The sequence below is a fragment of the Panicum virgatum genome, chromosome 1K (assembly GCF_016808335.1).
Source record: "Panicum virgatum strain AP13 chromosome 1K, P.virgatum_v5, whole genome shotgun sequence".
In the NCBI taxonomy this organism is placed as follows: domain Eukaryota; kingdom Viridiplantae; phylum Streptophyta; class Magnoliopsida; order Poales; family Poaceae; genus Panicum; species Panicum virgatum.
This window is the reverse complement of record NC_053136.1, coordinates 19968214-19992852: the sequence shown is the minus strand read 5'-3', so window position 1 is coordinate 19992852 and position 24639 is coordinate 19968214. Positions and strand designations below refer to the sequence as shown.

Sequence of the window (24639 nt, the reverse complement as noted above, 5' to 3'; positions counted from 1 at the left end):
GCGTCCAAGAGCGGCATATTGATGCTCAACCTGCGTACCATGTCAACAAATTTGTTGAACTGCTCATCTTCATGTTTACCTTTGCGGTATCATGGCCTTGGCGGTAGAATCTTGGTGTCTATATCATCTAGCTCAAACTCCAGCTCTTCGGTGACTATCTCTGGCATAGGAGTAGGTGCCTTCTCCTTGATGATGGTCTCCACTTCAACTCTTGGCTTAGGCTTCCTTGCTCCCGCTGCATGTTCGGGTTCTTCGGTCTCCTTTCCCGAGCGAGTTTGAATTGCCTTAGCCATCTCCGGATTTTGAGGTTGCCCGGGCAATTTTCCTTCGTTGCTAGATAGGCGTCCGGCGAGCTGGGCTACTTTTGTTTCTAGCATCTCCATCATGTTGAGTACTTGAAGGTTAGAGCTCCCGACCTCCGTCACCTTTCCATCAATGTTTTCCAAGATTTTGTCCATAGCCTTAAACTTGGTGACGGTGTCCTTGTTGATCTTGCCTTGCTCCTCCATGAACTCCTTCAATTGTGTACAAAGAGGCACCGAGTTTTAAATGGAAGAGCTTGCATTAAATTGGGGTCTACCTTGCCTGTAGCGGAAGTTGGTCGGCGGAATCCATTCTCCCTTCTTCATGTAGTCGAGCATCTTGGCTTCCTCCGGGCAATTCTTTTGTACATGGCCGTACTCTCCACATTCTTCACATGTAGACCTTGCTTCGGCCGCCTTCAAATCAATAGCTTGGGCTTCTCTCTTTTCCACTTCCATCTTCTCCAACCTTCTCATGAGCGAGTCAATCTTCCCTTCTAGCACTTCTTCACGTTCCACTTGTAATACACTCTTTGCGGCGCCCACGGCTTGGAGTGGTTGTAGGCGCCCCGATGATGCCCATGCGTCATTGTCCGCCACCTTCTTGAATAGCTTGAAAACTTGAGTAGGCGTGAGCTCAATGATAGATCCTCCGGCCGATGCGTCAATGATCCCCCTTGATGCAGTAGTGAGGCCTTGATAGAACTTCTGGACCACATCTTCCCTTGAGAACTTATGATGAGGTACGGCATGGATGTAGTCGTTGAAGCGCTCATAGGCTTCCGCAATAGTCTCCGTCGGGGCTTGCGCGAATGTTGCAATCTTGTTGCGCAGAATCTGGGTCTTGCCCGGCGAGTAGAACTCCGTCATGAATTCTTTCATCAAGGACTCCCAATTTTGCACCGTGCGCGGTGGTAGAGAATGAAACCATTGCAGCGCTCTCCCAAGTAGAGAGAACGGAAAGAGCCTCGCTCTTATTTGATCTTGAGTCATCCCTTGCATGTCGAAGGTGCGGCATAGTTGGAGGAACGCTTGAAGATGTAGATTAGCGTCTTCTTTTCCGGTGAAGGGAGAGCATTGCACCATCCTTATGATTGAAGTCTTGATCTCGAACGGAACTCCGATGTTGTCGAAATTTTGGATCGGCAAGTCCCGAATGTCCGGAGTGCATAGCTCTCCGATCATACGCTCTGGCTCCGGTAGCGCCATCCCTTGGTGAAGTGGCGCCTCTTTTGGACTTGTTGGTGGAGTTGCTTGAGGTGAAGACGATGAATCGTCGGCTTCAACTTTTGGATCTACTAGTTCCGGCTTCCTTGATCGTGCTTCTCATCTCCTTTGCCTGTAAATTTTTTCTGGATCATCCACAAAATTTTCGGGTTTGTTGGAGAGGCTCCCGTCCATCTCCTATTAGGGGTTAGCGAAAAATAAAAATATATACGAGATCTAAAAGATGAATATACAAAATCTAAAACATAAAAGAAAAATAAAGCAAAAATAAAGAAAACTCTAGATTAGATTGATTTTCGTGGAATAGATCCGTTTTTTTTAGTTAGCTCAGAAAAATAAGAGATCTAAAAAGGTCAAAAAGAAAAATCAAGAAAAAGAAATATTTACGAATGCAAGTAAGATTGGATCTTAAATCGATGGTTCCCCGGCAACGGCTCCAGAAAAGCTTGTTGACGCTCCTTAGCGCCCCCGATTTATATACCGCAAGCGCACGGTTTCGTGTAGCTTTTCCCTCAGAGTATTCCCCCAAGGTTTATCAATCCACGGAACCAAAGAGACCAGAAACAATCTACTAGCATAGAGATTCCTTTGTGTTGAGATGGTGAAAACGAATCTAATCTACTAAAAACATGACAAACACCGAAGGTAGCAAGAGAAAGTTAGAGATAACCAATCTAGATCACCTAGATCATGCATATGTTGTAGTTCCAGCTAGATAAAGTGAAGTAAGGTAGATGTGAATCTCAATGAAAATCATCTTTAAACTCAAAATCTCCAATCCGATCCCTCGATACCCCACCTACTTAGTGGCAACGGCCTGTCACGACGCCACCCCTTTCAACAAGATACCCTGAAGCAAGTCGAACCCCTTTGGTAGTTCCGCCATGAACCTCTAGCCACCATGACTACAAGATCATGCTAAGCGATCTATCTCGATAATAGATCTGGGATGAAGCAAACCCAAAGAAAAGAACGAAATCGAAAGAGAGAACATGGTCGCTAAACATTCGGAAACACAAATAACTTCACCATGAATGATAGTTCATCACAAGATCACAACCGGGGCCCTACCTTGATCTTGATGATCCTAGCTCCAGAACTCCGACGTGGTCTTCCTTGCAAGGTTCCCACGTCGGCTAGGGCAAACCCTAGACAACTAGCATGACCCTCGGCTTTCCGAGAGGTGTCCCTCTATCTTCTCTGCTCCTTAGCGTCGTCTCCCGAATTGATCTCTGCGTGAACCTTGGGGAGGTGTCTTTAAATAGCCTCAGGGAACCCTCGGTCAAAGGGGAGGTCGAACCGACCTAAAAAGGGCGGGGCCGGCAGGCCCAATGAGCCTAGGCCGGCCGGCCTGGGTCTTTCCTTCATCGGCTCGCGTTCATCTTTCTCCCCAAGTCTCCTGGAATCTTCTAGAGTTTATGTCTTTCACAATTGCACCCCATTAGACGTCGTTATCTTCGAGATTTCTTCGAGGAGAAGGATAGGATGGAAAATCCTTCCTTAAATATCTCTTTGCTTTGCTTAGTCCAGAAGTATCTTGATCTTATCTTGTGGGCTTTGTCTTTTGGGCTTCATTGGAGGGTGGATGTGCATGAACGGGCCTCTAATCATCATGGCCTTTGATCCTTTGTTCGGGCTTTGGCCTTTGTCTTTCTCCGTGTCATCGCGTGATCGTGGGCCTCGCCATTTCATGCTCCAAAATTGGTTAAAAACCTGCAAAAACGAAGTACCTCCAAAATATATGTGCAAACGCGAAAACGACCAATAATTGAGCCGAGGTTAGGATGGTTAGTGATTCTGATATTAAATTCTTGTCATTATCAAAGTTAAACAGGGGATAAAATGGATACTTAAGGAGCGCTAACATAGCCACATGCCGTAAATGTGGTACGCGGCAAGCCTAGTAACTGATCGGCCCGGCAAGTGGACATACCCCTCCCCCACTCTCTCTTAGAGATAGGAAGTTAAAATTATATTAAAAGTTAAATTATGATGCATCACCATGACTGCAGAGACGGTCGGGCTCGTTGTAGTCGGGGAGAGTGGCGCTGTCCATGAACCGGAATGAGAAGCAAACGGTTGCTTGGGAGTGACTCAACGGTACTCCAAGTGTGTGTGTTAGGTTTTACCTTGCAAGGATTGAAATTCGGTTCGAACTGTTCCGCCTCTCACGGATATTGAGACTGCTTAATCTCTTTGCCACATAGAGTAAGAAGAGAAACAAAGATGATACTCAATCTTGTTGGATGCAAATAATTTACTCTACCATGCTTGTATAGATAGGTGCAAACCTAGAATGGTTAATCCAACTAGAATCTGAAAGCTAAAACTTGAAATTAAGGACCTACTCTTTTTTGCTTTTCAACAAAAATAAACTCCAGAACCTTCACAAGCCTTGCATGTCTAGTTAAAGGGATATTTTATACCCTTAAGACGGGTCAGCCTTGCTGAGTATTAGTATACTCAGTCTTGCTTTTAACATTATTTTCAGGTAATGCTTGGTGAGATTGACGTCATGTACGGGCTTCATCATGATGTCATATATCATCGCTAGATATCATTTTCTTTTCTGCTGTTTATAAACTCTGAAGAACTCAACTACTTTCAAATCTCTGAGGTACTCCTTTTGAATTCTTAAACTCAGTTTATAATAACATTTACTATTGAAATTGGTTATTGTAATCTCTGGGCTCACCTTCGAGTGAGGTATATTGTTTCGATCCGAAATTACAGTGGTTTTATTGGGATTTTACCCGACAGACTGTCAAATTTCTCCGTTTGAAGTGCGTGTTAACAATTTTAGCAATAATAGTGATGGTTAGCGCATTTGAACCAGATTAATTTAGGCGGTTCTGCCACATAGGGTTCAAGTTCTCAACTCAACACTGATGCTCGCATTTTTCTGAATTTATTCCAAATTTAACCGGCGACATTCTTTCAGTGGTAGGCGACGTGTCCATCGATAGCGAGACATTAATGGTGACATCTTCAATCTCGAGAATTTGTCGTCAGTCTCTCGGAGGTGTTCATAGGGGTAAGGTTGCGTTGGTGTATTCATATAGGTGAGTGTGCGTACTTTTATGAGCATCTGCGTCTGTACTGTGTTATGAAAAAAATACTCCTCCACTAATATATGATTGGGCACACTACACCTTTGAAAAATGTTTTTGAAACTTATGCAGGGGAGACATTAGGTGTCAAATGTCAATTTTTAAACAAGTACCCATCTGGTGCTCTCAATTTTTTAGTGGATGATGACGATATGCTCTTATATCATTGAAGAGCATGGATCACAAATGCAAGAACACTAATAATGTGAAGTCCAAAAATGTTCAAAATCACGGAACACACAAACACTACCATTGATCTTAGCAGCTACTGCTGAGTGCTGACTCGACGGTTAGAATGGATGCAATCACGGCGACGGTGTCCGATTCGGCGGTGGGAATTAATTAATGGCAGAAGGACATGGGCATCAGCATCATCCGCCCTGTTCGGATGGACGGAAGCGGCTGGCTGGGCTAATTCTCGCTGGGCTGACCAGCCCAGCTGTTCGGCACCAGCCAGCCATTCCACTCCCCTCGGGGCCGCTCTCCTCAACGGACCCAGCAGCTGGCTGCCTACGCCGAGTGGGCTGACCAGCAGCTACCCGCACTTTTCAGCACGAACAGTACCAGCCAGCCATCAGCCCAGCGTAGGGCCATCATGGCTCGGGCGCTCGGCTCTCCTTGTGCAGGCACGCCGGCACGGTCTGTAGCGGAGCCGGCTCGCTCGGTACGGCGCGAAGATCCCGCGGAGGACCCTTGTTGACATAGAATCGCGCCAACACACTCGAATGTGCTAGAACGCGCGAACGATCATCAAAACGATCAACACCCGCGAAACCCTGGGTGAACCGGTCTGACCGGTTTCGCCGACCGGTCTGACCGGTGCAGGCAGGGGCTCGCTGGAAACCTAGAACAGCGAGCTCGAGAGGGACCCCGTCGGAGCTCGTGATCGTAGGGTTGCTCTGAGGTCGGCAGGCCACTCAGAACGTCTTCAAACGCCGCCGGGACGAAGGAAGAAAGCAATCTAGGGTTGGAAAAGACTAGGGTTTGAGAGATAAAAGTAATGCTATATTTTGATTGATTCGATTGGGAATAACCTCAATTGGCCCTAGCCTTTATATTTATAGGCCGGGGAAGACGTACCCCTTCACGAGTAGGATTACATGAGGACTCTTTACAAAAAACCTAATTCTACTCGGACTGTACAGACACAACCGGTCTGACCGGCCGGCTCGACCGGTCAGACCGGTCGGCCTCAGCATATGCCAAATTTGGCTGTCAACATATGCCCCCCTGCTTTTTGGTGAGTTTCACAAGCCAAAAAGCAAGAACTATCCTGATGTACATGTTTTACACAGAGCATACAAGTCCTAAAACAAAACTAAGGGCGATATATAATACCGGCCGTCTTTGTCTTCATGCACTTTGCCATGTGTTAGGATAAAATTTCTTCAAGTACCTCCCGTTGATAGCTCTAGGTAGATGCTCACCTTGCACCGTCTCCATCATATATGAATTACCGGAGATAACCTTGATAACCTTGTAGGGACCCTCCCAACTTGGCGACCATTTGCCAAACTTGTTGCTTTTCATCCCAAGAGGCAAAATTGTCTTCCAAACTAGATCTCCAACCTGAAAAGATTTAAGTTTTACCTTCTTGTTGTAAGCTCTAGCCACCCGAATCTTATCCTTCTCAATTTCCTTCAAAGCCTTCAAACGCTTGTCGGTCACCTCATCAATATTATCCATCATCATATCATGATAATCAACAGCGGAGAGGTCATTTTGTTTTGCTAATCTATATGCGTCCAGATTCACCTCAACGAGTAAAACGGCCTCCTGACCATACACAAGCTCAAAAGGAGTAACCTTAGTAGCACCATGTCTAGATATACGGTGAGCCCATAATGCTTCGGATAACACTTCATGCCACCTCCTAGGATTTTCTTCTATCTTCTTCTTGACAAGTTTGATCAAAGTTTTATTACTAGACTCGGCCTGCCCATTGGCCTGAGCATATTATGGAGATGAATTGAGCAATTTAATCTTGTAAGATTCGGCAAAGGCACGCACCTCTTTTGATATAAATGAAGTATCTTGATCCGTTGTCAAAGTTTGTGGAATGCCGAATCTATTTATAATATGCCCAGTAATAAACTCAATTACCTCTTTATGCACCATATTCTTCAAAGGAACCGCTTCGATCCATTTAGTAAAATAATCCATAGCAACCAACACGAAGCGATGCCCCTTTGAAGATGGAGGATTAATTTGCCCAATGAAATCCAACCCCCAACCTCGGAACGGCCATGGTTTAATAATAGGATGCATCAACGCAGCAGGCACCAATTGCAAATCACCAAACCGCTGACATTCTTCACATCATTTATAGTACTTGAAACAATCGGATAGCATGGTGGGCCAATAAAAACCGGCTCTTCTAAGTAACCACTTCATCTTAGGAGCCGATTGATGAGTACCGCAAATACCTTCATGGACCTCACCCATAGCAATCCGGGCCTGATCCGAGTCTAAACATTTGAGGAGCAAATCTTCGGCAGTTCGACGATAAAGTTCATCATCAATTAAAACATACTTGAAAGCCAAACGCCGAATATTTCTCTCTGCGCCACGACCAGGATCTCTCAAATACGACATAAGAGGAACCCTCCAATCCTGGGCTTCGGCCGAGACAATTGAATCATCTTTTTTGGCCGAATCAGAACTAACAGCTGCATCACCGGTCAGACCGGTCTCTGAACCGGTCAGACCGGTCTGGGTAGTTAGACCGGTATCGCCGACCGGTCGGACCGGTGTGTCCAGAACCAGAAACTCGGCTTTCGTTTGCATCGGCTTGCGAATGTTGAAATATTTTTTCGTAACATTATAACCAGATGCTTGCTGAACCAGAGCATTTGCCTTTTCATTTTCTTCCCTCGGTATATGTTTAATAATAAATTCATCGAAGGAGGAAATAATATCAAGGCATTTATGAAGATATGCATTTAGAGAACCATTATAACACTGGCATACCTTAGATACTTGATGCACCACCAGAAGAGAATCTCCAAAGGCTTCCACATGCTTCACGCCCATAGATTGCAAGAATTCCAAGCCAAATAGAAGAGCCTCATATTCAACTTGGTTATTTGTGCATTCTTCTTCCAATCGGTTTGAAAATTCAAAAACAGCACCATTCGGAGAAATAAGAACAACACCAATCCCTTGACCATCATCACAAACCGATCCATCAAAGTACAACTTCCATGGTGTGCAAGTAATATAGCCGACTTCTAAATCATGCTTGTCATTAATTTGATGCTCAACAATAAAATCCGCTACAATTTGGTCTCTTATAGATTTTAAAGGTTCACAAGCCAAATCATACTCAATCAAAGCATAAGCCCACTTACCGATTCTACCACTCAAAATCGGTTTCTGTAACATATGTTTGATCACATCGGTTTGACATACTACTATCCAATTACTAGATAATAGATAATGTCTCAATTTGGTACAAGCATAATAAAAAGACAAACATAACTTCTCAATAAATGTATACCTCGTCTCCGCATCAATAAGTCGTCGGCTTAAATATGTAATAATATATTCCTTCCCTTCGGTCTCTTGAGTCAAAACAGCCCCAATAATCTTGTCTTCAGCAGCCACATAAAGTCTGAAAGGCACTTCTCTCCTAGGCGCTTTGAGTATGGGTGGTGAAGACAAATAAATCTTGATCTTCTCAAATGCTTCTTGCTATTTTGCCCCCCAAGTAAATTCGGTTTCATCTTTTAACTGAAGAATAGGAGTAAAAGCATCGATCTTCCCGGACAAGTTAGATATAAATCTTCTCAAGAAATTTACCTTGCCCAAGAACTTCTGTAAATCCTTCTTGCATGTAGGGGCTTCAACCTTCTTCATGGCTTCAACTCTCTTAGGATCAATCTCTATTCCCTTCTCATGAATAATGAAGCCAAGAAACTTTCCAGCCGATACACCAAAAGCACATTTGAGTGGATTCATCTTTAAACCATACCGGCGCATCCTTTCAAGAGTAATTCTTAAATCGGCTAAATGATTATCTAAACCGGCCGATTTAACGACAATATCATCAATGTACACTTCCAAGATGACACCAATCAAATCATGAAAGATTAAATTCATAGCTCTTTGATAAGTAGCACCCGCATTTTTCAAACTAAAAGTCATAACCACCCACTCAAATAAACCGACAAATCCCGGACATCTAAAGGTCGTTTTAGATACATCTTCTTCGGCCATGAATATTTGATTGTAACCGGCGTTACCATCAAGAAAACTAATGACACGATGTCCGGAAGCTTCGTTGATCAACATATCGGCTATAGGCATAGGATATTCATCCTTGGGAGTAGCCTTATTAAGATCTCTAAAATCAATGCATATTCTAATTTTCCCCGAATCCTTTTTCTCAACGGGCACAATATTAGAGATCCAATCAGCATAATGACAAGACTGAATAAATCCAGCATCAAGTAAACGATTAATTTCAGTTTTAATTCGGTCATAAATAATGGGATTGAAACACCTAACCGGTTGTTTATATGGTCTAAAACCGGCTTTAATTGGTAAACGATGCTCAACAAGATCACGACTCAAACTAGGCATTTCATGATACTCCCAAGCAAAACAACCAACATATTCCTTCAATAAATTAACCAAATCGGCTTTATATTCAGCCGATAAATTTTTTTTTACAAAAGTCGGCCTAGGAATAGTTCCATCACCAATGTCTACCTTTTCTAAAGGATCGGTCGATGTAAACCCTTGACCCAGCTTATCTAGATCATCAGAATCTTCAATGGCTTCACACATATCGTTCGTGCGCGCCCGATATTGATCTAGCCTCTGCTGCAGCCACTCTGCGTTGGACCGGTCTGACCGGTAGGGGTGTCCAGTCTGACTGGTCGGCCCTGTGCGCCGAACGGGACAGGACCGGTCTGACCGGTCGGCACGGGCGGTCTGACCGGTCTCTTCTGGAGCTTCTGTTGTACTCATCTGATTTATATTAAATGATTTAGCCGATTATCCATCGGCTTTAGTACAGCAGAAACAAAACCATCCTTAGTGCAACTGATCAAATCATAATCGGACAGGTCCACGCCCGATAAACACTTGACGTTGTTGTGTGCACTAATGGAATCCGAATCGGCTAAAGCAACAAAGGATGAAGTGTCCCCATGGACAATCTCAACCTCATCGCCGATCCACTGAACAAGAAACTAATGCAAGGTAGAAGGAACACACTGATTTGCATGAATCCAATCCCTCCCAAGAATCAAATTGTAGTTACCTTGCACTTCCGCGACGAAGAAAGCTGTAGCAAGCGTCTTACTTCCAATGGTGAGCTCCATGGAAGCGACTCCTTTGGCGCTAAGGGGATCGCTCCCTCCAACACCACTAACGGTCATGTTCGTCTTGATCAGGTCTTCGTCTTGGCCACCGAGCTTCTTGTACAACGAGTAGGGCATAAGATTTACAATGGCCCCACCATCTATTAGCATGCAAGTTACCGGCTTCCCGTTGATGTGTCCCCTCATATAAAGAGCCTTCAGATGATTGTCTTTCTCGCTTGGCTTCTGGAACACAGCTTCACGGGGCCCGAACTGAAGATGAGCCAAATCCTCCTCCGGAACCACGAAGTAATCCGAAGATAAGTGCACCACATTGATCTCCATATTGGTGCGCTCTGGAGACACTTCGTAGTCTACCAATTCCTCGTCTTCAGCTGTCAGAGGAACTGCTGGGGCTTCATCAACAGAAGAAACCGAAACGGGCGGCACCGATTCGGATATTGTCTCTGCACTAGGCTCGACCGGTCTGACTGGTTGGTCAGAGCGGTCTGACCGGTCCTCCTGACCGGTCTGACCGGTCGGCTGTGACGGTCCGACCGGTCTGTCTGGCTGGTCAACTGTCTTAGCTTTCCACACCTTGCTTTGAGGGAACATAGGCCTGTATCTGTTGAATTCCTCATCCCTCATCTTCTCCTTCTCATGTTCCTTCTTTTCTTTGTTGTGGAGGCGCTGCAATTTCCTTTTTTGAGTATGAGTTAATCCCGAAGGGCACCATCTAGGCTGATGGTACTTATCCGCTGCACCCTTGCTACTACCGGCCTCATGATCATTGGACATGACCAACTTTTGTGAAGGAACATCAACCGATGTATCTACATCCATCGGTCTCTTGCCCGTATCTCTTATGGGCACTTCGATTTCACCGATTTGAATAACATCGGCTTTGGGCTTTTCTGAATCAACCACGGTCTTCTGCTCCCCCCTCTTTTCTTTGACGCGATACTCAAACCTTGGAACAGGAGCTTGACCCGACTTCTGATGAGACCGGTCTGACCGGTCAGTGTGTATCGGTCTGACCGGTGCATCCTGCTGCCCTAGACCGGATTGGCGTGGTCCCAATCGGTCATGCACTGGCATCCTGGAGCTTTCCCCTTGATAATGTGGAGGATAAGGCATCGGGAAACACTGCATCCATATCCCCCATGCTCCCATGCCGGATTTGTTGCATTTGAAGCCGGTGGCATCCATGGCATGGTGGCATACATCTTCTGAGGAGGATATAACGTGACAACATCACCTCTGCGCCTGCTGGATTCCCTCCTTGGGGACGCTAGACGATCTTGACGCGGTGGTGAACGCGGTCTCTTTTTTAACGGCCGATCAGTTTTGAACGGCCTTTGTATACTTGTTCAACAACTGGTTGAAGGTGGGCTTTTGATTAGCAGTTCTTCCCTGCACCTTCACTTCGTTGGTCTTCCAAGTACCCACTTCCGGACGTTTCGGCTTGAAGGTCCGGGGATGGTCACCAGGGCGGTCTGACCGGTTGGAAGAACCGGCCTGACCGGTCGGACCGGTCTGACCGGTAGCAGACACCGGTCTGACCGGTCGTGCCTGATCAGCAGACCGATTTTCTAGTAGAGGGCTTCCTTGCCCCCCGAGTCTGGGATTTCTGACAATGATCTTCAAAGTATCTTTGCCATCATCAGTTTTTTCTTTGACAACTTCACGAGCAAGGATTTTATCACTTGTATCCATAGGTCTTGGATCACCGATGACAACATCCTTCCGCTTAGCTCCTTCGGCTTGTTCCAGCCGAATGAGCACCTTTGGATTGTTCAATTCCAGCGTATGAACAGGGAAAGGAGCTTTGTCAATTTGCATCTCAGAAAGTACCAATCGTCCTTCATTAATGGCCGATTGTACCTGTCGACGAAAAACATTACAATCATTAGTAGCATGAGATGTAGAGTTATGCCACTTACAATATGCATGTCGTCTAAGTTCATCGGGAGATAGAATAGCATGTGACAATCGGATGTTACCATTCTTAAGCAATTCATCAAAAATCCGATCAGACTTAGAAACATCAAAAGTAAATTTCGGCTCCTCTTGCCGATTCTTTTGAATCGGCTTGAGAGACAGAACCGAACCGGGTTTGGCCTTTGATGGCCAAACAAATTTAGCGGCATATACTTCCTTACTATCATCGTCCGAACCATCCGAATCAGGATCAAGAACATGTGTGTTGGACCGATGAGGTTTGAAAGTATCTTTAAGATTTTTATACTTAAATTCGGTGCCAATAGCTCGCATTTGCAAATGATTAACCGTAATGTAATCAAAACCTTCAAGTTTTTCCTTCAAGTAAGAACGCAAGCCATTAAACGCTAAATCCGCCAAATCCTTTTCTGAAAGAGATGAATTAAAACACCAATTTTTCAAAGCTTTAAATCTTTGAAAGTAATCCAAAACTGTTTCATCTCAAGTTTGTTTAATCGATGTCAAGTCTAGCAATCGAACTTCGGCCTCCCCACTATAGAAGTGATCATGAAATTTGCGCTCTAATTGATTCCAATTTAAAATAGATCCCGGCGCAAGTGAGGAAAACTAAGAGAAAGTGGTTCCAGTCAAAGACAAAGAAAACAAACGAACCCGCAAGGCATCATTAAGACCCGCTTCTCCCAATTGCAAGACATATTGGCTAACATGCTCCCAAGTCGTACGAGAATCTTCACCATTGAATTTGACAAACTCGGGAATCCGCCAACCAACAGGATATGAAATAAAATCAAACTCAGGAGGATATGGCTTTTGGTATAAACGCGACCCACCCATATCAATCCCAAGTTTAGATTTAAGCACTCTAGCTAAATCTTCTTTAAATCTACTAAAATCGGCCTGATAAGCACCACTGGCCGAAGTATTCAGAGAAGATGAAACACGTTGCATGGTAGGACCGGAGTAAGCCATGTTAGTGTTAGAAATCGGCCCTCGATGAGGTCCAGATCCCTGCTGTGACGTAGCATGAGGCCCTGTATACATCACCATCTCATTAGTTCGGCTAGGGACGGCCGAACTAGGGTTAGACGTGCACGGTACAGAGGGCACTGGTTGCTGTCCTGTCATACCGGTCTGACCGGTCGAGTAACCGGTCTGACCGCCTGCACCGGTCTAACCGGTCGAGGTGACCGGTGGGACCGGTGGCGCATGAACAGTGGATGGCAACGGAGATTGCCCTGGAAACGAGTTCGGCGGCATCCCATAGAATTGATCTTGGGTAAAAGATGTGCCAACCGAATCTGATTTCGTGAATTGAGCGCCACCCTCGACAGTTTTACCTTTTTTGAGCGCTGCAATTTCATCATTAAGCCCAGCAAGAGTCTCTCCCGAAGCTACTTGCGCATCAGATATTTTCGAACCTACCATGAGAGAGAATTGCTTAACTAATTCAGAGGGATCATTAGGAAGTACCTCGACCTTATCTTGGTTTAACTTGAATGATGGCATCACAAACTCCCCGACCCTCTTGACTAGGCCTCCTCGCTCCTTCTTGAATCCCTGAAGAAATTGCTCCTTCAGGTGCTCTTCAGCGATGAGGTAGGCCTTGCGCTCCTCTTCAGTGAGCTCCTCCATGGTCGCCTTGATGATGTTGTCGTTGTGGATCTCACCATGAGTACCCATCTTCTTGGAGAATCTAGACTAGATCGGTTTTTTGAAACCAGATTAATCTGTTCCCCAGCGGAGTCGCCAAAAAGTGTGTTGACACAGAATCGCGCCAACACACTCGAATGCGTTAGAATGCACGAACGATCGTCAAAAAGATCAACACCCACGAAACCCTGGGCGAACCGGTCTGACCGGTTTCGCCGACCGGTCTGACCGGTGCAGGCAGGGGCTCGCTGGAAACCTAGAACAGCGAGCTCGGGAGGGACCCCGTCGGAGCTCGTGATCGTAGGGTTGCTCTGAGGTCGGCAGGCCACTCAGAACGTCTTCAAACGCCGCCGGGACGAAGGAAGAAAGCAATCTAGGGTTGGAAAAGACTAGGGTTTGAGAGATAAAAGTAATGCGCTATTTTGATTGATTTGATTGGGAATAACCTCAATCGGCCTTAGCCTTTATATTTATAGGTCGGGGAAGACGTATCCCTTCACGAGTAGGATTATATGAGGACTCTTTACAAAAAAAAACCTAATTTTACTCGGACTGTACAGACCCGACCGGTCTGATCGGCCGGCCCGACCGGTCAGACCGGTCGGCCTCAGCACATGCCAAATTTGGCTGTCAACAACCCTGCTCCTCATGGCGTCAGTTGCCACACGACAATATCATGGGCGGTGCGCACAGGGGTGCGGTGCGGCACCGCCGTAGAAAATTTCCCTCCGTAGCTCTTATGCCTATTGTCAGTTCAACGGGTCATGGCATCTTCGGCTGCTCCGACCAGTAGGTGACTTTTTTTCTTTAGCAATTGGTTTCTGGGATGCTGCTACCAAAGGATTGCAAATTGCCATGGTCAGCGGCACTGGCCCAGCTGTTAGACAGATAAAATCCTGAATCTTGTTTAGTTGCCTCCATAATTCCAAATTTTACAAGATTCCTCATCACATCGAATGTTTCAATGCATGTATGAAGTATTAAATGTAGCTAAACAAAATAACTAATTACACAGTTTGTCCATAATTTGCGAGACGAATCTTTTGAGCCTAATTAACCTATGACAGGTGTCCGGTACCATAACTATGGAGCCCCCTAACCCTGGGCTAAAACACCCTCAACACGCGCACAGCAGGGTTCGGCACCCGGGCTGGATCCTTCCCAAACTCGGACGCCCAAAGCCTCTTCAAGTACGGAAAGCCCAAGTCACGCTCGGCCCACGGCCCAGCACCACGATACGGCCCCCCTGAGGCCTCGCTGACCGTGGAAGAAATCTCAGCCTCGCTCGAGGGCTCCCTGCCGAGGACCCTCGAAGCAAAAGCAATCTCCGCCTCGCTCGAGGGTCGCCCGTCGGGGCCCCTCGATGCGAGGACGGACTCCACCTCGCTTGAGGCTCCCTCAGCCGAGCCCTCTACGGGGCCTCGGCGCAGGAGAAATCTCCGCCTCGTTTGAGACCGCCCTCGGCGGACTGGAGCGGCGGCCCAACTACCCGACGGGACGGGCGCATTTACTTGCCAACTACTCCCCGGCATGGGGCAGGAATCGGGCGGTGCCAGGTGGCGTCAGCTGGCATCGACCATCATGCCGCACAGCGGACATGACCGGCATCTCATCAGCCTGCGCCCGCTACTGTGTCGTTGTTCCCAACACAGGGCGAGTTGGCAGAGCCCTGTACGGACTTGCCTGACGCCTCCCACCACTGTGCTGCCTACCCCTTGTACCTTTCTCCCTAGCAGGACCCTCGGAGGGCATGGGCAACGACCCTCAAACACAGTATGAGCCTCGACCAAGGCAGGGCTAGCGCTTCAACACCCTCGACGCCCCACCTCATCTGACGCGAAGCTCTGCGCACTTCTACAACTATCGCCACGCCGTTGCTGGTGCCACTGGACAAGGACGCACTCCTGGCATGGGCGCAAGGATTCGCAAGGACGATGACCATGACTTAAGACATGCCCCACAGTGCTCGACGACAAAGAAGACCAACTGTTCTCCCCCGGACCACAAGGGGGGAGAAGTAGACGACCTCACCGACCCCATGCATGCAACCCTTCCTCCTTGAACATATAAAAGGGGAGGGGGAACGGAAGAAAAAAGGACCAAGCGAACACGCGTACTCACTCCATCGATATTGGTACTCGCCTCAATCACTCCTAGTACCTCTTGAGACCTGGGAGCTTCTCTCTCGCCTCAGCTTGTATCCCCTACTACGAGCACTTCGGTGCAAGTAATACAGTGCACACTTCTCAGCTGGACGTACGGCCTCACCGGCCAGAACTAGGATAAACCCGGTGTCATTGTGTTTCTTCTTACATCAACCATCTAGAGATCGGGACACGCAGCATATTCACTGGTTGGTGCCAGACCGTGGAGTCAGAACACCAACAACAAAATAATAATTACTAAATACAAATAAAAGTATTACAGTACTTTACACTCAAAAGTTTACGCATCTGTTTGACCATGTTCAATTCTCCTCCCTCTTGCCTGCATCTTCCTCGGACCACGACATCGCAGAAAATTAATGGAAGTCGAGTGGCCGCGGCGTCACGCGGGGCCGCCGCCGGCTGCGGTTGCTGCGGCATCGGCAGGCGCCATGTCCTTGGTGCTCGGCGACGACGACCTCCTGCGCGAGATCCTCCTCCGCCTCGGCCTCCCCACCGCCCTCCTCCGCGCCGCTCTGGTCAGCAGGCGCTGGCTGCGGCACGCCTTCGACCCGGCCTTCCTCCGCGCCTTCCGCGCCCGGCGCCCGCCACCCGCCCGCCCTCCTCGGCGCCTACCTCTCCACCGCGGGCGGCGTCCCCCCCCCCCCCCCCCCCCGCTTCCTTCCGACGCTCACGCTGCCCCCGGCGCTCGCCGCCGCCGCACGCCTTCGACGGCGCCGCCTTCCGCGGCTGCTCGGTGGCCGTCCGCGACTGCCGCGGCGGCCGCCTCCTCGTCGCGGCCTACGGCACGCACTATGGCCACACCGACTCCACGCACCTGGTCTGCAGCCCGCTGACCCCCGCGGGGGGCGCGGCGGTCGTCCCGCCGCCGGCCCCGCCGCTGCCGGCTGCCAGGCCCGGCGAAAGCGTCGTCTACCACTGCCACGAGTTCCTCCCCGGCGGCGGCGGCGACGGCCGCTCCTACTCTTGCATGATGACAGGGTACAGCAGTCGGCAGCAAACCACCGTGCACCTGTTCGAGCTGCTGGACATGCACTGGGTCCTCAGGGCCTCTGCCGCGGCTCGGCTCCCCGTGTCGCCGCCGAGATCGAAGGTCGTGCTCGTCGACGGCACCAGGTTCTACACGCTGTCCGCCACCAACAAGATCCTCGTCTGCGATTTCCCGTCCTCGAGCATCTCGGCCACGGCGCTCCCGAACGGGGTGGAATATGGCCACACCCGACGCATCATGCTGTCGCGGGGAGATGGCTCCGGTGGGATTCACCTGATCCATGTTGAAGGATCTCAGCTTCGCGGCGATGATAACGCGGGGAACTGGTTCCTAGCAGATACTGTATGTTTGCGTCAGGTGTGCTCGAATCTGGGGATATCCGTGGGAGGACAGAACGCTGGAGTTAAGTTGCACGCTGCTTGGGACAGTGCCAGGTTCGTGTTCTTGGAGATTCTTGGCGCCATTGTTTTCTTGGATATTACGAGCAGGAAGGCAGAGAAGGTGTATGAGCTGACACCGGAGGATGATAAGGACTTGGTCAGTGTCCATCCTCTTAGGCTGATGTGGCCTCCTGTCTTCCCTCTTCTGAATGAACAATAAGATGGAGAAGTTGTGGTAGATGCACGGTTTGTGTCTGGATCAGGGTTAACCTTACCGGTGGGAACCGGTCCGGTTTGACCGGTCCGGACCGGTTCCGGTTCCGGCAGGTATCCAATCGGTTAAAATTCAAAATTTAAATTTAAATTCAAAAAATGAAAAATTCTCAAAAAATTCCTAAAAATACTCCAAGTTGCGATGAATCTAATGGTATTAAATTTTCTCAAAAATTCGTTCATTTAGTATAGTTTGCGGGGATTTAAAGTTAAATCAAAAAAAAGAAAAAAAAATGGGCCGGCCCATTAAGGCCCACTTGATAAACCGGCCGGTAAACCGGTCTAACCGGCCGGTATACCGGTTGCACATGCGATTTTAAATTTGGATTTGAATTCAAACCGGTCAAACCGGCCGGTAAACTGGTCTAACCGACCGGTATACCGGTACGAACCGGTTGAACTGAGTTTTTTGAATTCAAATTTGAATTTGACCGGTTTCTACCGGTAACCGGTCAAATCGGTCCGGTTTACCGGAACCGGAGTACTCCGGTTTGGGGTTACCGGTTGGGAAAAAAAAAACCTGGTCTGGATTCCCTATGTGTGTTGTACACTAATTAGAACTGAAGTCTTATTTATATCCAGTACATGATCGATGTTTTGCTTTCTGCACTATTGTAGTCCCTTCCGTGATCTATGATATTTTCTCATCTGCTCCACTCCTTATGTACCACCGGTTATTTCCTTTCAATGGCTCAAGCTTCAGCTTCTCATAACTCAGATTATTCTTTGGGAACCCAAATGACTGCGGATTAAAAAGTTTCTGACCTCCTCCATACTACAACTTTACATAAAGACTAGAGTTCTTCATGTCAGAGTGAGAATGATTTTTTATAAATTTCTCACTATCTCACTACAAACTCATACAAACACTTGTTTATGACACACACCAACTTAATCATTGCATATATATTATCATTTCATCATTTAATTACTACCTTTAGAATAGATTTTTTCATCTAATACATTAATCAGCTGACTATATTATTGCTACCATTATAGTTAGGCTCCACTTAACCACTTTATTACGTTTTCTTCTTACAGTAACCAGTGCGTGTTGATCCTATTTAACCAAGTCTTAGAAATAATTATCATTTCACAAAGCTAGTCCATTACAACGCATACCAATATACCATACATTACATTTCTAACAATAATTACGCCAACATTTTGTCGTAAATATTTGTATTTCACAATAATTATCAACTTTAAAACTACAAGCCATAGAAAATATAGTGCCTCAGCTGAGATTGTGCCATGAGTGACAGGAGTAGGAGGCCGTTGCGGAGTGTACAAGGGTGTTGACAGTGCCGAGCCCTTTGGTGAATTATGGTGGTGATGACAAGGTGATATAATGGAGGAGAAAATAAGGAATGCTTGAAGAAATAAAAAAACAGATGATGATGATGATGATGATGATGAACTGAAAATATGAATGAAAGGCCATATTCCATTAGGCAATCTATAAACTATGGACATGATATAATCAAGGCATATTATTCCATTTCTCTCTGGGCTAATTTTCTAAGCCGTTCGATTGGCAATGATCATCATCTATTCATATTCTACCTTCAGTAGCAATCTCATCCATCATCTTCTCTATATCCCGCTTGACATATACTCCTCCACATCACACCTTCCTATAGTCATATGCAAGGGCGCATCTAGAAATTAACTCATCGTTGCGACATCATATAACCATATTTCTAAAGCTACATGATTTCGATTTAATAACAACAATATTAATTAGAGTAATTGTTTCAGCTCATTAGTATCACAGGATACAAATGATGATAGTACAAATCCACCCCTAGTCGTATACACTGCCATTATTTTATGAGCAATCAACTGTCACCATACTAATCCGCTACTAGGTGACACTAAAATCCAATTATATTTCAACGGAAAAATTGGTTCCATACCATTAAAAGATCCAAAAATTATTACTCTTTTCGGTTGGCCCATAACGAATAACAACCATATATAAATATAGATCCTAACGGTATTTAGACCTCTCCTCGCCCGCAGACATCTGTTTCGATCCCGCGGACATCTATTTCTAACCAGAAGCATTTTGCATCGGTTACTATTTTATTTATATTGCATCCTTAGCTAGGAACAATACTAGAATTTAGATGTGCCTCGCAGAGGCCAAAAACCATCTTTTTCTATCTCCGTACGTCCCAAATTATTAGCTGAAAATCAAAATGGCTAATAATTAGGGACGAAGGGAGTAATTTTTAACAAAACTGCACCAGATTGTCGAAACTTGGAAATACGTGTTGGGGAAACAGAAATGATCCTTATTCCTGAAGGCCCGAGCCGACTCTTCCCCAAGGTTTTTTTTACCGACCGGAACGACGAAACCACTGCCCTCCAATTCCGGTAAACCGATCCGGTTTGACCAGAAACCGGTAAAAACCGATAAAATTCAAATTTCAAACTATAGATGGCAATTCAATTGGTTTTCAACGGTTAGTCGACCGGATTGACCGATAAACCGGTCCAGTTTGAGTGGGAACTGGGAGTTGAACAAAAAAACTGACGGAAAATCCACTTTAGTTCAAAATTTGAATGTTTGTATAACATGTTTTAGCCTAAATGAACCCTACAACCCTCTTTTGTACTGTTTTTACATTAATACAATGTATAACATATTTTACATTGTATTTGTATACTTTTGTATGCACGTTTTTTTGTTTAACTTTAAATGCCCGCAAAGTATACTAAATGAACGAATATTTGAAAAATTTGATATCATTATATTCGTCGCAACTTGAAGTATTTTTAGAAATTATTTAAGATTTTATCATTTTTTTAAATTTAAATTTAAATTTTAAATTTGGGCCGGTTTAAAACCAGCTGATATCGGGACCGGTCCGAACCGGTTTGACCTTCCGGTCGGTAAAAAAACCCTGCCCCGTTCCCTGGAGCGGCACCCGGGCCACCTGAAATTCCCAAACCCGTCGCCGCACGGAATGGAGATCGAGACGCCGCCGCCGCCGCCTGTCGCCGCCGCCGTGGCTGCTGCAGCGGCCATTTCCTCGGTGCTCGGCGACGATGACCTCCTGCGCGAGATCCTCCTCCGCCTCGGCCTCCCAACTAGCCTCCTCCGCGCCGCCCTCGTGTGCCGGCGCTGGCTCCGCCACGCCTCAGACCCGGCCTTCATCCGCCGGTTCCGAGCCCTCCACCCGCCGCGCCTCCTCGGCGCTTACCTCTCCACCTCCGCCGGCCCCGCTCCGCGCCTGCGGTTCCTCCCGATCCGCCCGGTCCCGGAGCTCGCCGCCGCCGCCCGCCGCGCAGGCGCCTTCTTCGACGCCTTCAAGGGCTCCGCCGCCTCCGTCTACGACAGCCGTAGCGGCCGCCTCCTCGTCACCACCTTCGACGACCGCCACGACTCCACGCGCCAGATCTGCGGCCCGCTGTCCCCCGCGGGGGACACGGCCGTGGTCCCGCCGCCTCCGCCCCCGCCGCCGATCCAGCTCACCAACGACGACGAGTGCCTTATCTACCACTATGGTGAGTTTCTCCCCGACGATGACGACGGCCGCTCCTACTTCTGCGTGGTGATGGGGTACAGCGAGCTGCAGACCACCGTGTACCTGTACGAGCTGCAGGACATGAGCTGGGTTGTCAGAGCCTCGGCAGCCGCGCAGCTCCCCTTATTGCCACCGAGATCGAGGGTTATGCTCTTTGATAATGCCAAATTCTACATGCTGTCCGCAACCAACAAGATTCTTGTGTGCGATTTTCCATCCTCGAGTATCTCAGTCATGGAGCTCCCAAATGGGGTGTTGAACAAACACAGCGGCTGCATCATGCTGTCCCGGGGAGACGGTTCTGGGATTTTTCTTGTGCATGTTAAAGAATCTCAGCTTCAAATCTTCCACTGCGGGAAGGACAGTGATAATCCAGGGAACTGGTTCCTAGTGGATTATATTTGTTTGCGTCAGGTGTGCGCTAATTTGGATATGACAACTTGGCCTTCTGTGGATGGACAGAGTGCTAGTGTTAAGATATGTGCTGTTGGGGACAATGCCAGATTTGTGTTCTTGGAGATGTTTGGGGCTGTTGTTTTCTTGGATGTTACAAGCAGGCAGGCAGACAAGGTGTATCAGCTGACACCAGAAGATAAAGAGTTAGTTAGTGTCCGTCCCTTGATGCTGATATGGCCACCTGTCTTCCCACCGATGAAGGAAGGATATGACCAAAAGGAGTCATCCACGGTTTGTCTCTTGACTCCCTTTATAGTAATGCTGTCCCTTATCCAATTTATGATGTTTAGCTTTGTGCTTTCTGTTAGTCCCTTCTCTGGGTATGACGATTTGTGATCTTCTTAGTTAGCTTGTCTGCTCAGTTATATAGTTTACAGTGTAAATTGAACTTATTTCAATGCAACAAAATAGCTCAGGTGCAGAGAAGATTGGCAGGGCCGCAGGGGTGCAGTGTCAGTTACTTTAACTTCTGTTAGTGACTCTCATCCATTGTGGTACAATATAACCATGCAACGGTGTACTGAGTAGGTCAAATTAACATTACTTATTTGGTTTTATGGTCGGGCTAGTTAAGAAGTAAATTTGCTGCTTGTTGCAACAGATGCAGTTGTTCTTTTTTCTTAAAGGAAGTTGTGCTTGCTGCATAATGATTGGACTTTGTCTTAGTACCTTCTGCGTTTTATGCAATTTATGTTGTTTTTTCTTATCTGCTTAGTTGGCTTGGCTACTCTATTATCTAGTTTACAATGTGAATAAACATATCTGTGGTAGAATTATTAGGTTTGAATCAATGCAAAACAATAGCTAAGATGTCGAAAAAATTTCAGGGCTGCATTGTTGGCAACTCTGCTAACTTCTATTAATGATCACTAATGTGGTTTAGTTAGGCTAGCAAAGACTCAAATGTTGCTTGTTACAGTATCTTGTTGCAGTTTTGTTTTCTTAAAGGAAGTTGCTGTCTCGAAGACTGTACTTTCCTGTTTTTGTGCTCATTGGCTCATAGCAGATTTTACTTGCCCATTTAGGAGTCGTGTTATCCAAGCCATTTTATTGATGTGGAAGAAAATATTTATTTTACTTTATTGACAGGAGCCATGATGATTTTTTTTTTTGGAAAAAGTTTAATTTACTCCCCTCAACTATAGCTAAAGTATGGATAACCCCCTAAACTATAACTTGGTTCAATTACCCCCTAAACGATGCCATTTAGTTTATTTTACCATGTAATACAATTTTTTTTGTTTCTCCATATATAAGTTGAATTTTAATTTCAAATTTTGCAAGGAGGTAGTGGACATCACAATGCATATTTAGAAAAGATTTTAAAATTTTCCCTATTAGATTTCATATAATTTTGAAATCTAATGTTTAATTTATTATTAAATATCCTAACTTGTCAAAATAACGATGAAAAATTATAATGTATTTTTCTAACATGCATTATGGTGTGTACTATTATCTTGTAAAATTTCAACTTAAAACTCCACCTATGCATGGAGAAATGAAAAAGACAAATTATATGAGGGGGTAATTTGAACCAAATGTTATAGTTTGGGGGTAAAATGAACCAAATCATAGTTTAGAGGGTTATCCAGACTTAGGCTATAGTTGAGGAGAGTAATTTAGACTTTTTCCTCTCTTTTTTTGAAGTAAACCACCATGATGAAAATTGCAATCAACATTTTACACCTCTTAATTCCATTTTTTGGATCAAAGATTATTAACACTATTTTATATTATTGTTTCCGTTACTGCAAAATGAAGAAGACGAGATATGAGAATATATGTGCACACAAACTTCTTTTGCTGAAAGTGTTCAGATCAGCAACTGTTCCCTTCAGCACACTGCTTATGTTCCTTGTTTTCCCCCAATAGCAGGCTCAGACTGCAGCTTGAAAGGGACCGGATGGACTTCCAAGGCTAAAACTGCAGGCCCCAAGATGAGAAGCATAACAAGATCGCTGATGGGCCAGCTTCAAAATGAAGATTGAGGTGAATTCAAAATGAGAATAAATAGAGGAAGGCTAGTTCGAGCCGAGCAGAACACTCTGAATAAAAAAATGATTGCTATATTACTGGTATAGATTAGTTGCTGCATGTAAATAATAGGAGTATTAAATATGGGATGTCCAGTTATCTAACCCCTACTTCAGCGTTTATCTTACTTACATGTTGTGCTTTTTTGCCCAAAAAGGCTGTGTTCGGATCCGTGCCCCGGCAAGGCAGGGTGCGTGAGACCCTGCGCTGCAAATGAGCAAACTCTGTCGGTCTGTCCCGATGTTCATGCTCTACTATGGTAACTGCAAAATAGAGATTTTTTGAGATGCGTTTTCTAGTCTAAACCTGTACGATTATGGAGTTGTTCTTGCACAAAATTCATGAAAAAAAAATCTGCTTCCGCTCCTATACCCTGTCCTGTCTGACTAGAGGAAACCGCCCGCTTGTCCTACCTACCACCTACCTTGTTCCGTCTAGCTAAGGCAGTATTTTATTTTGGAGGGCTAAACTTTATCCCTGCCATATTAAAATGAATTTTATTATTTAGAATTATTAAATAAAGTTTAATTATAAAACTAATCACAGAACTCTTAGACTAATTCGCAAGATGAATCTATCGAGGTATATTAATTCATGATTAGTGAATGATATTATATTAATACTTTTGAATGGTAAAATTCTCATTTGGTGTGACGTGACATGGGTAATGGGTTCAAGAGATTGCCCAAATCCTTTGGATCCCTCAACAATGGGTTTTGGGATATGTGTTCAGGAGATTGCACAAATCCTTTGGATCCACCCCCCCCCCCACACACACACAACACACCCACCCACACACCCCACCCCGCCCCGCCCAATGGATTTTACTTTGTCTAAATGTTCAGGTAGAGAGGCCACTATCCTTGTGATATTGTTCTGGCAGTGTCATAGGATTTGGATAAATGTTCAGATAGAGAGGCCACTATCCTTGTGATATCCTTCTGGCAGTGTCATAGGAGGAACAAAAGTTAAACTCAGGGTTATATAAGGCAGCAAATTTTTTCAGAGCCGAGGAAGGAATTGAGTCATCTTCTAATGTCAAATAAGGAATTTTCTCAAACCTAGCGCTCCCAACAGGTGTGACTTTCTTAAGCGTAAACATTGGGAACCATCACCGGTAGCATGGGTTATGAGGAATGTAGATGCATGATTATTTCAGAAAACTAATTGAATGGGATTGGGCATTGTGACCAGAAACTATAGAGTGGAGTTTCTTGCTGCATGCAGACAGTGCAGACAGG

At 46.0% G+C, this 24639-nt stretch overlaps 1 protein-coding gene and 1 pseudogene across 2 annotated transcripts; both read left to right on the top strand.

Annotated features, from left to right (window-relative positions):
- Positions 1-16084: 16084 nt before the first annotated feature.
- Positions 16085-17350, top strand: LOC120651718 (annotated as a pseudogene).
- A 2946-nt stretch (positions 17351-20296) lies between these two features.
- On the top strand, positions 20297-23529 carry LOC120698929. Of its 2 annotated transcripts, none has more exons than XM_039982720.1 (2): positions 20297-21592; positions 23240-23529. In XM_039982720.1, the coding sequence occupies exons 1-2, from the start codon at positions 20345-20347 to the stop codon at positions 23255-23257; spliced, it is 1266 nt and encodes a 421-aa protein (XP_039838654.1). In that variant the 5' UTR covers positions 20297-20344; the 3' UTR covers positions 23258-23529. The 2 variants fall into 2 exon arrangements, with proteins under 2 accessions (XP_039838654.1, XP_039838647.1); XM_039982713.1 differs by having other exon boundaries at positions 23237-23529.
- The last annotated feature ends 1110 nt before the right edge of the window (positions 23530-24639 follow it).